Source organism: Danio aesculapii, chromosome 12 (genome assembly GCF_903798145.1).
Source record: "Danio aesculapii chromosome 12, fDanAes4.1, whole genome shotgun sequence".
In the NCBI taxonomy this organism is placed as follows: domain Eukaryota; kingdom Metazoa; phylum Chordata; class Actinopteri; order Cypriniformes; family Danionidae; genus Danio; species Danio aesculapii.
The window spans coordinates 15,147,961-15,164,961 of NC_079446.1; the positions used below are offsets into that span (position 1 = coordinate 15,147,961).

At 35.0% G+C, this 17,001-nt stretch overlaps 1 protein-coding gene across 1 annotated transcript in view; it reads right to left on the reverse strand.

The window, feature by feature from the left end:
- Window positions 1–1,860: 1,860 nt before the first annotated feature.
- adam11 (ADAM metallopeptidase domain 11) overlaps window positions 1,861–17,001 on the reverse strand; it is a 76,429-nt gene continuing 61,288 nt past the window's right edge. The window contains exons 24-27 of the mRNA XM_056469521.1: window positions 16,096–16,210; window positions 11,418–11,508; window positions 9,544–9,561; window positions 1,861–6,729 (exon numbers count right to left, since the gene is read on the reverse strand). Of these exons, the coding sequence (XP_056325496.1) occupies window positions 6,714–6,729; window positions 9,544–9,561; window positions 11,418–11,508; window positions 16,096–16,210 (240 nt within the window). The 3' untranslated portion in view covers window positions 1,861–6,713. The remainder of the gene's footprint in view (window positions 6,730–9,543; window positions 9,562–11,417; window positions 11,509–16,095; window positions 16,211–17,001) is intronic.

Below are 17,001 nucleotides of genomic sequence, written 5' to 3' on the forward strand. Positions count from 1 at the left end.
GCTGCATGGCGTTATCACTGTCCTTGTGAGATGCGTCAATCACAAATCCACTCAGGAGTTTATTTGAAGTCCTGTGGTCATTTGGACATTTACTAGGGGTGTGTGTGCCAGTTGGGTTGATTTTAGTGGTACATGCAGCCAATGGATGATGGAGGGAAAAATAGATATTGTCCTTTAGCACTTTTGCACCTAGTTTGTTTGGATGAAGGCCGTCTGATGTAAACAGTTGTCTTTGATTCCAAAAGAGATTGAAGTTGTCAATGAAATTCAGTCATTTTTTGATACGTTTTCTGCAGCCATGCATTTAGACCAAGAAGCCGTGAAAACATATTTGTCCCTCTTGCAGGGAGTGGTCCACTGATGAATGGAAAAATTTTCAATCTTTCAACTGTTTCCAAGAGTTCACAGAAATCTCTGTTGAGCAGTTCTGACTGCTCCCTCGAAATATTATTCTTCCCCCATGGATAATAATCCGTTTTGCAGTCTTGTGCTTCTTCGGAATTTCCTCAAGTTCTTTGTTTACATCAGAAACTGTTGCATGAGGGAAGCAGTATGTCATTGTAGCTCTGCACTTAAAACTTCTTATTATTGAATCTCCAACAATCAAAGTTCTTCTCTCAGCAATCAGAGATTTTCTGTGCTCAAAATTATAGCTGGAGTAGATTTACGGGACTCACCGACTGTATGCTGTGAGGGTCCACGATGAAGTGGTCCTGTGTGATTCGGCAGTTCTGGTCGGATCACAAGTAACTTTGTTTCAAGAACTGCAATCTTTTGTAGAAGTCTGTGGCAGTTTGTGCAACAGTGAGATTTACAGCCGTGTTTTCCTGTCTCAGCAATGTAAGCAGCTGGTAACGAGAAGATTGTTTAATCGAGAAATCCCCTCTTGTTAATAAAGTTGTATTCCAGAACGTTTGTACATTCGATGTTAGTGTTGGCAACAGTTAATGTAAATATCTATGTCTCCAGACCAGGACATAGGCTGAATGGTTTTAAAAATGGTAAAATTCAGCTGCTGCGACTTATAAAATTAGCCTTATTCAAAAAAAAAGTGGAGTGTTCCTTGAAAAAGCTACTTTGGAAAATGCACATTGCTAAATAATTTATTAGTATTCTACAAAATTCCTTCATGTTGTCCCAATACAAATCGATTAAGTTAACATAATTTTAAGTTGATTGAACATAAAACAATTAGGTTGTCCCAAAAACCCTTAAGAATATAATTGTTTGAGCTCATTTTAAATAAGCAGTTTGAATAAATACCAAATGTAATTTTTTTTTCAGTAAAGAACGCCGCAAGAAAAGCTGAGAGGGACTACAGAAAGGTAACTTTTTCCACATACTTAAAATAGTTTATTAAAAACAATGCAATAAATGTTCAAGTCTTTATTTATTTAAGCTTCATTACTTGCAAGTTTTGTCAACATTCCTAGTGTTTTTTAAGAAAACAAATTACAATGCATCTCATCTCTGAGAATCACAAAAAAATGAAAAAAAAGAAATGAGTTGTTTTCAACATTTCACTCACGCATGCTGAGTAGAATCAATTTTTATATGGCAACTGAGAAGAGGACAAAATCAATAATGTGTCTGCCTCTCTTCCATTCATTAGTTTAAGCTTCAAGTGAGCTATTACAATATTTACACACAGTCTCACACCCCGGAAGACATTTCTCCAGGAATACTTGTTTTTTTTTTTTTTTTGATGGCAGTTGTTATTATACACAAATATACAATAAAACATTGCTACTCTTGAAGTTTTATAACTACATATTGATACACAGTAGATACTCGTATTTGTGAAATTTGACAAATCATGACAAAAATTGTGTCTAGTACATTTTGTTTTGTGTGTGTGTGTGTGTGTGTGTGTGTGTGTGTGTGTGTGTTACAAATACATTTAGACCTTTGCATACAGACAATTATAATAATCCTGAAAAAAAAATAGTTCTGCTCTGTTGCTGTTATTGTCGATGATACATTCTGAGAAAGTCTCCCCCAAAATATTAGTGAAACCTTCCTTAAAAAACAAGCTTTGATTTGGCAGCCTGTTCATTGTAATACAACAATAATCAAGCAAATCATGGAAAGAATTTATTTATCTAGGATGTTTGTTGCCCCTACCACAGTGCTAACTGATTTAAATGTTCATAACAAACCACTGGAAATAAGATAGTGTTGCATCATTGAGGAAAATTCTTATTTGCAGTGAGCTTTAGCTGAACCTGATATCACTCTCACTGAGATGTCATTTAATCTAATAATCAAATAGTTTGAAAACCATTACAAAGTATAATATTTCCACAATAACTCTTTAGACATAGAAATCTATAGATTAAAATTCACACCAAAACTGCTAAAACACTGAAACTCAGTGAATGAAATACACAGTGATTTGAATGAAATGTTGGAATGTGACTGAAGGCAATATATTTCAAATACATTATCAGCTACTAGATTGTCCTTAATAATTCCTCTCAGCAACTATCAAGTTCATGGTTTGTCAACAGAGGTTGAAAAGCATGCAACTCAAGCTATCAGTTGCCTGAAAACAGGGCTCAAGGTATTATAATCTGGATTGTACTACAACATGGTTCCAGTGGTGTTTCATCCAAAAAATAGATAGAAAACAAGAAAAAGAATTTGTGTCTTTCTTTGGAAACTCATCTGCTTTATATTTGGTGTAGATATGTGATTGTGTTTTTAAAGGATATATTTACATATCAGAGAATAAGTGATCATAAATCCAATTGTTACATAATTTATATAAATAAATACATTAATATGGACCATAAGTCTCACATGTTCCATTATGTGTACGTTTGATAACATTTCATGAGCATGCCTACCATTAAAGAAACCTTTGAAACAGGCTGATCATTGGTGAATGTATCTTTGCTGAAGGCACATGAAAATTTTAGAAAACTACAAATATTGCTAATTAACCATTACTTGTTTCTGCTTAAATAAAAGTTTACGGGGATACTTTAGTTATTAAATGATGAGACAATATTTTCAAACTTGAGAACAGATGTATGGTATGAAAAGCACACACATTTCTGCCGATAATTTATAGACACTCTAAAACATTTTTAAAACTCTGTTAAAATCGAAGTATCCACTGTGTACTAACTCACTTCATTTCAGTAACTGGCTCGTTCCTTTATTACAGTACTTTTGTTCATTTTTGAAAGTCGAAAAGAAAATTCTTAAGGAAGCAATTGTATAAAAAGGTGTATTCTGCAAATATTCTGCTGCCAGTCTCAAGGCCTGTGCAAACCGGGACGCTTTTTGCTTGCGTTTTCCGTTGACGTTTAACGCCTCGTGACTAAAGAAAGGGCGCCAATGTGAACGAGCACATCAATGCACAAAGCGGCAGGTGTAAACACGTCATTTTTTTACTAAGAAATGCCTTATGCTCGTTTTTTTTTTGTTTTGTTTTTTTTGTTTTGACGCACTGCATCAAAACCTTCTCCACCAATCAGATTGGCACTTTTGTTCACTTGCAAAGAGCTGCTGAAGTTACAGTAAACCACACTTGGAGGCGCTCAAGTTCAAAACTTTCAATGCGAGCACACATTGAAGAAGATGCCCAGAGGCGATATGAACGTGAAGCTGCTTGCACTGGTGAACAATAATCATTTCTTCATTGCTAGAGCTGGAGCTGCTACTTAAACCATCCATACTTGTTCGAATCGCCAGTAACTTTAACAACAAGTGGGTCAACTTTCTGTCTTCTTCTTCTGTGTTACAAGTGGGTGTCAGAAGCTTAAAATTGTGTAGCCAGTGAAAATCACTTGGGTTTGAATCCGGAAAAACATCTAAAAAAAATGCTGATGATAAACGCAAATGAAAAGCGTCCCGGTTTGTACGACCCTTCAGTCTCTTAAACATTATTCAGTATAGCTTCATTATTTACACATGAATGGGTCACCATCATGACTTACAGATTGGAAATAAGACAATCCAGGCTCATTCTGAAAATGTACCCCTATATACATTTCTGGAGAGTACCAAATACATCCCAGAAGGTACTTTTTTTTGCATCTTTGGTTTTTTGTGAATCCACCAGAGGCTGCTTTGTACCTTTTTGAGATTTAAAATTTCTCTCACGAGTGCCATTTGCGACTGCTGTTCTCGCGTTAATCTACCCTTCCCTAAACCCAACCGATAGTTTTTAAAAGAACCGATTGACCAGCATACACCCACTTCCCTAAACCAGTGTTTTGAAAAGAAATCCAGAAAAAGAAAAGCCCCGATTTTTACCACATTTTACCACATTCCCACCCTGTTATTTAGTTGTTTATTTAATTTTTTGGTTTATTTTTTTTTTCTTACCTGCTTTCTGGAACCGTTCTTTGTCGGACTCGAACCCTGTCATAATGGTCAACTCCTCTCTGTGTCTAAAGTCCGCCAACATACACTGTACGCCACTGGACAACTGGTAACAGCAGCAAAGCCATCCATAAAGTGGTAAGTGGTCAGCTGCTAGCGCGAAAAGGAATGGCGTCATACCACCCTGTAGGATTCGATTTACAGAAAAATGCAGCCATACGTACTCTGGCTACATAAATTGCGATCTCCAGAAATGCATACAGGGGTACATTTTCACAATGAGCCTGTGTTGACATAAGAGCTATAGTTAGCAGGTTAGCTTACACAAGACAAGTGTCAAAATATTAGTTATATATGTATATATAAACTCCCATTTTGACGCTCTTAACTTTGACTATGTAGAGTTGAATATTAAATTGTTTTATTATAGTACATCATTCTAATTTAGTCAGGATTATTATTAAGTGGGCAAACTAGTTTTCCCACTAAAATGTCCTGAAGGATAATTATCATAGGATTTTGTCATTTACAGAGACTTGAAAGGGATAGTTTACCAAAAATGTAAATTTATTTGGGGGATTTAATTAGTGTAGAAATAATTTATATGGGATTAATATAATTTATATAAAGTATCTGCGACATATCTAAAACTACTGAAAACTTGACAGGTCTGTACCACAGCTTTGCCCTTCAGGTCTCTGCTCCGGTCACATCACTCAAAGCTATGAAAGCTAAGTGGATAAGATTATTATAACAAAAATGACTGGAAAAGTGACTTGTGGTGTTGTTTTCGGCATGGTTTAACTGTATTTCAGCTGTATTAACCCTTGACCCTAAAAATGTACTTTTGTGCTTAAATCTGACTGTGTTAGTAATTTATACAGTCAAAGGGCAATATAGTGCTGTCATATACAGTACATTATATACATATCTTCAGTTCAGTCGATTCAAACAGTGTCCCACATATAAATTATATATATATATACATTTGAAGTCAGAATTATTACTCCCATCCCCACTCCAACCCCCCTTATATTTTTCCCCAGTGTCTGTTTTTTAATTTTTAACACATTTCTAAACATAATAGTTTTAATAACTCATTTCTAATAACGGATTTATTTTATCTTGGCCATGATGATGGTACATAATATTTTACTAGATATTTTTCAAGATATTAGTATTCAGCTTAAAGTGCAGTTTAAAGGCTTAACCAGGTCAATTTAGGGTAATTAGGCAAATCATTGTATAACAGTGGTTTGTTCTGTAGACAATCGAGAGAAAAAAGGGGGATTATAATATTGACCTTAAAATGTTCTTTTAAATATTAAAAACTGCTTTTATTCTAGCTTAAATAAAACAAGTAAGACTTTCTCCAGACGAAAAAATATTATAGCAAATACTGTGAAAAATTCCTTGCTTTGTTAAACATAATTTGGCAAATATTTGTAAAAGAAAAGAAAAAAAATCACATGAGGGCTAATCATTTTGACTTCAACTGTATATAATACTAAAATTACCGAGTTTTCCTCAGATATGTGCTGATGAAATCTATAACTACATTGAACATACAAGCAATGCCTTTTTTTATCATGTAAAAGTACATTCATATGGTTATGCATGGTTTTTATGCACTATTATGGATAATCATAAAAGCAGCATGATTATAGATATTAGACTAATATATGAGGGTAAACATGGAATGCTAACAGACATTCCATTCTAAGAGAGTACATTGCTTTTGGATTCCCAATGGGACATCCATAAATATTCAGAGATGAATTTCCTTTTTGGGGATCTTTGGGGAAGATCTCTATGGAAAAATATAGGGGTACTTAAAATGATAACATTTTAGCATTTAAAATGTTTAAAAGGATTATGCATAGTAATCTTGATGTCTGTCTTAAATGTAGTGACCTTTTTTCTAACTGAAATTCTTGATTTATTTACCTGACGTGATGCATCTTGATACCTAAGGTGCCATAGAGAACACAACGCGGATCTTGATGATGTTTTTGGTCCATTTTTTGGAAATCAACAATATGAACTTTCTAAACAACACCTCTGTTTTTTTTGTTCCGTCAATGACAACCAAACGACATAAGTAAATTATGACTTTTCATTTTTTGTGCTTGGTTTAAAGGGCAAAACCACTCATTAAAAAGTAACATCATTGGAATCGTAATCAGTTAAAGAATGTTACCATGGGATGTATTGAAGTGTTTCTAGGCAACAGGTGACAGGCAGTAACAGGAAGTGGAAAGACAAGAGAGAGTGACACTGAAGTTTGGTGAGAGAGTGGAAGACATCTGGAGTTTCTTCTGTTTCCCTCAAAGTTTAAAGAACACAGTGCAGATGCACAGAAGAGCAGATGACATGCTTTATCCCCCTCCAGATCTGAGGAAAGAAAAAGAAAAGGAGGAAATAGACGGAGAAACAATTTGTTAAATGATACAATTAGCTGTGCATTGCAGTTTAGACTGTTTATTTATCTCCTAAATAAGCAATCATAGAAGCAATTATATTATTTAAATGCCAAGGGTCCCTAATTATGCTTTTATGAAACTAATTCTAGAAAACCAACACCTAAAGGTACCACATAGAAGGAATGAGAATTTGCATGCATTCAAATTTTCAAGCATTCATATTAAAACACTGACATTGACACAACAGCAGCATTACATTAAAAGTAATATTACAATTACAGTAATATAATATAATATAATATAATATAATATAATATGCTGCATAACATTCATTCATTGATTTTATTTTTGACTTAGTCCCTTTATTAATCTGGGGTCAACACAGCGGAATGAACCTCCAACTTATCCAGCATGTTTTTATGCAGCGGATGCCCTCTGGGAAACATCCACACACACTCATTCACTACAGACAATTTAGCCTACACAATTCACCTGTTCCACATGTCTTTGGACTGTGGGGGAAACCGGAGCACCTGAAGGAAACCCACGTGAACGCAGGGAGAACACGCAAACTCCACACAGGAATGCCAACTGACCCAGCCGAGGCTAGAACCAGTGACCTTGCTGTGAGGCGACAGCACTACCTACTGCGCCACTGCGTGGCCAGCAAATGAATTGTGTTTGTGTATTTATTTATTTAGCATGAATGCAAATGCCTCAGTTATTAGCTGCTAGTTAGTTATTATGCAAGCACTTGGCAAAATCAAATATGTTTACCAACCAAAGAAAAACACAGAGCTAGTTATAAACAACAACAATAAAACATTGATAAAAATAGATCTGAGTTTTTTTTTGCATTTGTTGCATATCTAAGTTACCACAGATGGAGGCTGTAAGAGAGGTCTTTCCTGGCTTTTCCAATTATTTCAGTATTTGTAGAAGAGGCTGAATAATTGTCAGCAATGAGCAGAAAAGTAAAATATAACACAGTTAGGTCCATAAATGTTTGGACATCGACATTTTTGGCCCTATACACCAACACTGAATTCAATGAAATTAACAAGATGTGCTTTTACTACCAGACTGTCAGCTTTAATTTAAGGGTATTTACATCCAAATCAGGTGAACGCTGTAGGAATTACAACAGTTTGCATATGTGCTTCCCACTTGTTAAGGGTCCTAAAAGTAATTGGATAACTGGCTTCTAAGCTGTTCCATGGGCAGGTATGTGTTATTCCCTCATTACTCTAGTTACAATGAGCAGATAAAAGGGTACCAGAGTTCATTTCAAGTGTGCTATTTGCATTTGGAATCTGTTACTGTCATTTCTCAAGATGAGATACAAATAGCTGTCACTATCAGTCAAGCAAGCCATCATTAGACTAAAAACAAAACAAACCCATCAGAGAGATGGCAAAAACATAAGGCATGGCCAAAACAACTGTTTGGAACATTCATAAAAAGAAAAAATGCACCAGTGAGCTCAGCAACACCAAAAAGACCTGGAAGACCACGGAAAACAACTGCGGTGGATGAACAAAGAATTCTTTCCCTGGCGAAGACCCTTTCCAACAGTTGGCCAGATCAAGAACACTGTCCAGGAGGTAGGTGTATGTTTGTCAGAGTCAACAATCAAGAGAAGACTACACCAGAGTGAAAATAGTGGGTTCACCACAAGATGTAAACAACTGGTGAGCCTCAAAAACAGGAAGGCCAGATTGGAGCCTTTACAGTGCTGGAACAACATCCTATGAACCGATAAGATCAAGATTAACTTGTAGCAGAGTGATGGGAAGAGAAGAGTATGGAGAAGGAAAGGAACTGCTCATGATCCTAAGCAGGGAAGCATGGTGATAGTAGTGACATGGCGTGGACATTTATGGCTGTCAATGGAACTGGTTGTCTTGTATTTATTGATGATGTGACTGCTGACAAAAATAGCAAGATGAATTCTGGAGTGTTTCAGGCAATATTTTCTGCTTATATTAAGTCAAATAATTCAGAACTCACTGGACGGCGCTTCACAGTGCAGATGGAGAATGACCTAAAGCATACTGCAAAAGCAACCAAAGAGTTTTTGAAGGGAAAGAAGTGGAATGTTATTCAACGGCTAAGTCAATCACTTGCTGAAGACAAAACTGAAGGGAAAATGTGCCTAGAACAAACAGGAGCTGTAGAGGCCTGGCAGAGCACCACCAGGAGTGAAACCCAGCATCTGGTGATGTCTATGCGTTCTAGACTTCAGGCTGAAATTGACTGCAAAGGATTTGCAACCAAGTATTAAAAAGTGAAAGTTTGATTTATGATTATTATTCTGTCCAATTACTTTTGGTTCCTTAAAAAGTGGGAGGCACATATGCAAACTGTTGTAATTCATATATGTTTACCTGATTCCTACACCTAAATACCCTGAAATTAAACCTGACAGTTTTCATTTCATTTCAAATTAATTGTGTTAGTGTATAGAGCCAAAAATGTTAGAATTGTGTCAATGTCCAAATATTTATGGACCCAACTGCAACAATAAATACACTCTAAACTTCTATTTTTATACAAAAAGATACATAATATAATGTTAGTATCATCATTACGCACATCAAGTATGAAATTAAAAGTGATTTATATTGATGAATGTACTAAAATGATAATAAACGTATCGCAAACCTTTTTAAATAAAACAAAACAGAAACTAACTGGGCAAACAAAGACACAGAAAACGGTGTAATATGAGGGAGATGGATATGGTTTATGCCATCACATCATGTCTTGTTGGGCAGAGTCATACCTTCCTCTTCGGATATTTCTGTTTTCAATAAACAAAACAGACAGAGAATAAGACTTCATTAGTTAAGATGAAAAAGATACTGTCACAATAAATACTGTGATGCAACACTATAATATTACATTCTTTTTTATAAAGACACATCCTAATAAACACTAAAGTTTATTTTTGTTTTTTATGTGCATTAGAGGATATGCGTTCAAGTGTAAGTTATGTGAATTTTGTCATTAGCACTATATCTGTGCACTGCAAAGGGACAGCCCAAATCTCCTATGCAGTCGACGTACACTCACCGTACACTCACTTTATTGGGTACTCTTTACTAGTACTGGGTTGGACCCCCTTTTGCCTTCAGAACTGCCTTAATCCTTTGTGGCATAGATTCAACAAAGCAGTGGAAATATTCCTCAGAGATTTTGGTCCATACTGACATGATAGCATCACACAGTTGCTGCAGATTTGTTGGCTGCACATATATAATGCAAATCTCCCGTTCCACCACAACCCAAAAGTGCTCCATTGAATTGAGATCTGGTGACTGTGAAGGCCATTTGAGTACAGTGAACTTATTGTCATGTTCAAGAATCCAGTCTGAGATGATTTGCGCTTTATGACATGGCACGTTATCCTGCTGTAAATAGCTATCAGAAGATGAGTACACTGTGATCATAAAGGGTTGGACATGGTCAGCAACAATACTCAGGTAGGCTGTGGCGTTGACATGATGCTTAATTGGTACTAATGGGCCCAAAGTGTGAAAATATCAAGACTCATCAGACCATGCAATGTTTTTCTAATGTTCTATTGTCCAATTTTAGTGAGCCTATGTGAATTGTAGCCTCAGTTTTCTGTTATTTGCTAACAGGAGTGGCCCACGGTGTGGTCTTCTGCTGCGTTAGCCTATCCTCCTCAAGGTTCGAAGTATTGTGCGTTCAGAGGTGCTCTTCTGCATACCTTGGTTGTAACGAGTGGTTATTTGAATCTGGCCATTCTCCTCTGACCTCTGGCATCAACAAGGCATTTGCGACCACAGAACTGCCGCTCACTGGATATTTTCTTTTCTTTGGACCATTCTCTGTAAACCCTAGCGATGGTTGTGCATGAATATCCCAGTAGATCAGCAGTTTCTGAATACACAGACCAGCCCGTCTGGCACCAACAACCATGCCTTGTTTAAAGTAATTTAAATCACCTTTCTGATACTCGGTTTGCAGCAGATCGTCTTGACCATTTCTACATGCCTAAATGCATTGAGTTGCTGCCATGTGATTGGCTGATTAGAAATTTGCATTAACGAGCAGTTGGACAGGTGTACCTAATAAAGTGGCCGGTGAGTGTACAAGCAGCTTGATATGCATTTAATCAGAATGATCAGTATCTACAGTATCATCAGTACATGTTGCACTTAACACAATTTAATGTGTAGGAGTACTGTACATTTCTGAAACTTAAAACAAAATGTGTCACTATCTGGGGCCTGTATCATGAATTAGGTTTAGCTGGCTAGCCAGTTAAGTTTCAATTTTAGGTAACATGAATGCAGCTTGACTTTAATTACTTTTTCTTGTCATGGTATTATGGAGCAGCTGAGATGAGCTGAGCTACCTTCATGGTACCTAAATCCCAGAATTGGTGCAAACTAAACAGAAATTTAACTGGCTGGACAGCTAATCTAGAGGAAAAGGCCTCTGGTATTGTTGTTTTGTTTGCTTCTCAAGAATCTCAAGATATTTTAATAAAAATGTTTTTTAGAAATACTTTTACTACCAAGGCTGATTTGTTTTTGTTTTTTTCACTAATAATTAATTGAGAGAAATATATTAAAGCTACTTAAATTAATTTCTTGAATGTGTTTAAATCAATTTTATGTGTCTTACTTGAAGCCCCAGCCTGTTCCTCCAAGTACTATAGCTGCCAATAGTATCGCTCCTGCTATAGAGCCAATGATGATGTTTGTACCACTTGGACCTGTTGACGGACAGAGAACAAGAATGATGCTTTCTGGAGTAGAAGGCGGTGGCATCTTGTGGTAAATGTGCTTTTTCATTGACCTCTAATAGAGAACCTGATAAGTAACCTAAAAGATTGATTGATTGACAGCTCCTAAATATCTGTATTCTTTTGTGAAACAAAATTTTATGTTAGTCTGTCCAATTATCTGAGACTGTTTATTTCTAAAACGCATATATGACAATGGTTCGGAAACCAAACCCCCAATTAGAGTTATTAATTTATTTTTTAATCAGATAGAAACAGCTCCATCCAACTTAATTATGTAATCTATATATCAGTAATGAATCCAGTCAATTCTTCCATCTCTTTATCAAGTATTTGCTTGACACATTTGATTGTCCAAGGCTATGTTTAGACTCCCACCTGGGAGTCAGGTAAGAGTTGCACCATGCTCACTGCGTACATCAGTGATCATCAGCTCTGACTAGAGCTCCCAACCTGAACTGCTACAGTAGCTCATTCAGGCAATTTGACTTGGCTGGGTGAATCAATTTATCTGGTGTCCTTACAGGTTTAGCTAATTAATTATTATTAAAGGATTAGTTCCCCCAAAAAATGAAAATTGCATTGTGTTTTTATTTACTCACCCTCAATTAATTTCAATTCCCTGGTACCTTTGTTCATCTTCACAAATTAAAATATTATTTATTAAATCCGAGAGATCTCTCATCCTACATATACAGCAATAATCACAAGACATTCAGAGCCAAAAACATTGTCAAAACATTCCATGGGACTTTGGTGGTTAAACCGTAATCACACAGAACTACAAGAACACTTATGTTCACCAAAAAATAGGAAGTACGACTTTGCCTATATCTTCCGCGTTTTTGTTTTCTATGGTGAATATGACGTATTGCCATTAGAGTCTGCAGTGCAACACACAATAGGCATTTTGCTTATAGTAATCACACACCACTTTGTGTGATTTCTACCATTGAACCACTTAAGTCACATAGAATGTTTTTCCAATTTTTTGTTTCTTTTTCTGAGCTTTGAATATCTAAGGACCATTGCTGTATAGCAACGAAGAGACAGCTCTCTGATTTATCTAAAATATCTTAATTTGTGTTCCAATGATGAATGAAGGTCTCAGGGGAATATACAGAATATACAGAGAAAAGGTGATGCTGTACAAACTATGTTGATTTGTGTTATTGTGGGTACTGTTTTTATACTTCTTTGATTTAAGGACGTGTTTATGGAGCCAGATCATCTAAAAATAATACATTTACAAAATAAAATTCATACATGCACAGCACAATTCACATTTACAAAATCCAATTTGTACATCTGTAAACACACAATTCATCAACTCAACAGTAAAAATCTAAGATTTTTGCCAAATGAATTGGATTCGTGTATTTATGAATCATGTTTTGAATTCACGGACTTCCTTTTTCATATTTATGAATTGTGGTTTGAACTTATTACAGTTTTTTACAATTGTTTTGCCACAAATTTCAGAACTCCGCTGTCAATTTTCAAAACTCTAGACACAAAATTCACAACTATTGCCAAAATTGCACATTTTTGCAAATCTCTTAACTCTTTTTTTAAATGGTTGGATACAATACACACAAGTCAAAGATTCTTTGTTCATTGAACTAAGATCACCTTTTCAATAGATTACAATAAACATCAAATTTATCCCATTTCAAAATGCTACTCAAACATTACATTTGAAATAAATGCGTATTCATTTACTTAACGTGGTGTTATTATCAACTGATACAAGCACTCAAAATGAAAAATAACTGTTGCATTACTCTTGATGCGTGGAAACTGATGTACAATATAACATGATTAGATGATGATAGTTTCAGGATAGATCAAATGACATAAGTTACCACTGAATATGAACAAACTGGACTACATTATCTATAGATTTCATCTTTATTTATTTTTATTCCATATTTATGGTTTCTTTGTTCCATGTACCACTTTTACAGACATGTAAGAAAGCCCAACCACAGCAGGCTAATGTCAGGCCTGGATTCACATTGACAGAAGGGTCTTTCCAAGATTTTTGAGTAATGAAAACACCACTGTGATGTAGAGGAGAACCTGTGGCCAAATCCACAAGACCAGACTGATGGAAACACAGATCCCAAAATAGATTTCTGATATATAGAAATATATGCAAATTACATTTGTGACATAACAGTTCATATGATTTTTACAAATATAAAATATTTTATATAATTTTAAACTTTTAAAATTATAAATATGTACCTATATGTTACGTAAATATATTATCTATTATGTTACATATTTTACCCCTACAAATATATTACCTATAATTTGTATAGGTGTCCATATTGCTGTATATGAACACACACGCACACACGCACGCATGCACGCACACACACACAAACGTATGATATGGTTGAAAAAAATGTAAATAATTTATTGACTATTATGAGATTTTATATACAGTATGTGGAATCCAATTGTAATTTGCATATGTTGCCATATCATGCCATATATCAGCTTTCTATATGGGGATGTGCAGTGAGAAAAAAATTACAGTAAACCTACATTATGATGGAATGAATAAAACTAGTTCAGTGTATCCACTGTCTGTATTGTTCCCTCTTCACTTATGTATAAACCATAATGAAACCTGTATCTTATATTTTAAACAACATTATTTAATGATTGTTAAAAATTGTTAAACGATGTGCATCTTGTGTGCTGGTGATCTAAAGTTCTGTTCCTGTAGTATTTGTATGATAAAAGGATCATGTGAACCAATGATCCTGAAATGTAAGACTTCTTTAAGATAATGAATGCAGCATGTTTTGTGTTAAAGTTTTGTGTCTAGAGTTTTAAAAATGGACATCAGGGTTCTGAAATTTGTGGCAAAACAATTGAAAAAAACTGTAATTGGATTTGTGTATTTTTGAATAGTGTTTTTTATAATTACGAATTGGCTCTAAGTATTTTTAAATTGTGTTTTTAATTTGCGAATTGGGTTTACGTATTTTTTTATCATTTTTTGGAATGCAAATTGAATTCGGATATTTTTTTAAATGTTTTTTGAATTTACAAATTGTATTTGGGTATTTTTTAATCGTGTTTTGAACATACAAATTAGATTTACATATTTTTTAATCGTATTTTGAACAAACAAATTGGATTTACTTATTTTTGAATAGTTTTTTGAATTTCTGAATTGTGTTTGGGTATTTTTTTAATCATTTTTTTAAATTTATGAATTGGATTTGGGTATTTTTGAATCGTGTTTGGAACTTACAAATTGGATTTACATATTTTTTAATTGTTTTTTTGAATTTACGAATTGTATTTGGGTATTTTTTAATTGTTTTTTGAATTTATAAATTGGATTTGGGCAGCATGGTGTTGCAGTGGGTAGCACAATTGCCTCACAGCAAGGAGGTCGCTGGTTTGAGCCCTGGCTGGGCCAGTTGGCATTTCTATGTAGGGTTTGCATGTTTGCAAAAATATATGCTGAATAAGTTGACAGTTCATTTCGCTGTGGTGACCCCTGATTAATAAAGAGACTGAGCCAAAAAGAAAATGAATGAATGAATGAAATTTATTTGGGTACTAATGAATCGTGTTCGGACCTTACATATTGGATTTTGTGAATGTGAATTGTGTTGTGAATGTATGATTTTTATTTTATAAATGTATTATTTTTGAGACTGATCTGGCTCCATATGTGTTCCAAACATGCATGGACAAATGATTAAAGTATGCAGTTTTTTTGAGAAGTCCATTCTAAAACACAATTTGGTACTGTAGTTTGCAACTTCTATACATTCATTGGCCAAGCTTCTTAACATTGCAAGAAAGTCCTGGATTTGGCCTTGGAGTTTGCAAGTTCTCCAATATTGGAATATTTTTCTGAAATTACAGTTTGTTTCAGATTTAATCTGTGATCTTTACCAATCCTTTTATCAGAGAAATGTCTCAAATTTGCATACAATGTTAAAATAAACTTATTTACACCTGTACTCTATGTATTTCAATTTTATTTCTGTATATTCATATGTAATATTATTGCCTTGTTCATTATTGTGTGTGTGTTTGTGTGTATTCACAAGACATCACACCTCTCCCAGATGCTCCGGGAGTCCCCCAAATATAAAGTAGCTGCCTGGTGCGACATTATCCTGGAAATTATGGATGCACGAGAGAAAACACTCACAGGAGCAAACAAGAGCAGCAGAGTATATCAGATGTGGTGATATAATTAGCCTTAAATTACACAAATAGTGCAGTAGTTCTAGAGTACTAAAGTACCTCTATCACTGCTGTCATTGGAGCTGCCACTTTTGCAGGCTACGACCACATATCTGATCGCTTGTCAAGAACATGTACTCACTACCTGAAATGAGTTTTTGCAGGGTGGGATGTCTGGTGTATACACTAAATAAATACACAAGGTTGCAACTCCTTGTAAGTTAGTTAAATTAGCAAGTAGTACAACTACTGAACATTTTAGTATGTCATTCCAAACATAAACAAAGAGAGCAAAGGCCCAACTCTAGAGTGACTAAATGTGTTATGAACCTTTGTACTTTTCAGGACCATCTGGAGGCTGGGGGTCTGGAATGGGGTCATATACACTGCAATCCTTCCCGGTGTAGTCTGAGTCACAGATACACTTTACTTCATTACTGCACGTCTGAAAAAGAAGAAGGGAATGTCTAGATAAGTGAAAAAAAGAAAAAAGTCTGCTCGAATTACTACAGTAAATTATCTGCACTAACTGTTGATGAGTCAATGAGAAGTAAAGATGACTGATAATTAAATGATAATAATAATAATAATTAATTTTCTAGAATATAAGCCTTTTTTAATCATCTGAAAATCTGAATTGGTGTCAAATAAGAGAGGCAAATGAGTGTATTCTGCATACTGTTGGATCTAAAAGATTTGTTATGATGTATATTTTATAATAAATATAAAGTGGTGTGAAAAAGTGTTTGCCACCTTACTGATTTCTTTTTTTCATGTTTGTCACACTTTAATGTTTCAGATCATCAAACTAATTTAAATATTAGTCATAGATAACACAAGTTAACATCATGTAGTTTTGAAATGAAAGGTTTTTATTATTAAGGGAAAACAAATACAAAACTACATAGCTCTGTGTTAAAAAGGGTTCCCCCTCAATTCTAATAACTGGTTGGGCCACACTTATCAACTAGATTCAAGCATTTTCGATAACTTACAATGAGTCTGTTACAGCACTGTGGAGAAATTTTGACCCACTCATCTTTGCAGAATTGTTGTAATTCAGCCACATTAAAGGGTTTTTTTGTGCATGAACACAGCATGCCAACTCTCTTTCTGATCAAGTTTGATGAACTGTTTTCTGGTGAATCGCGTCATTCGCGACGCCTCATTCGCATCTAATAGCAGTCTATTCGCATCTTTGTATTGACTTAACATGTAAATCACGTGCGATTGACA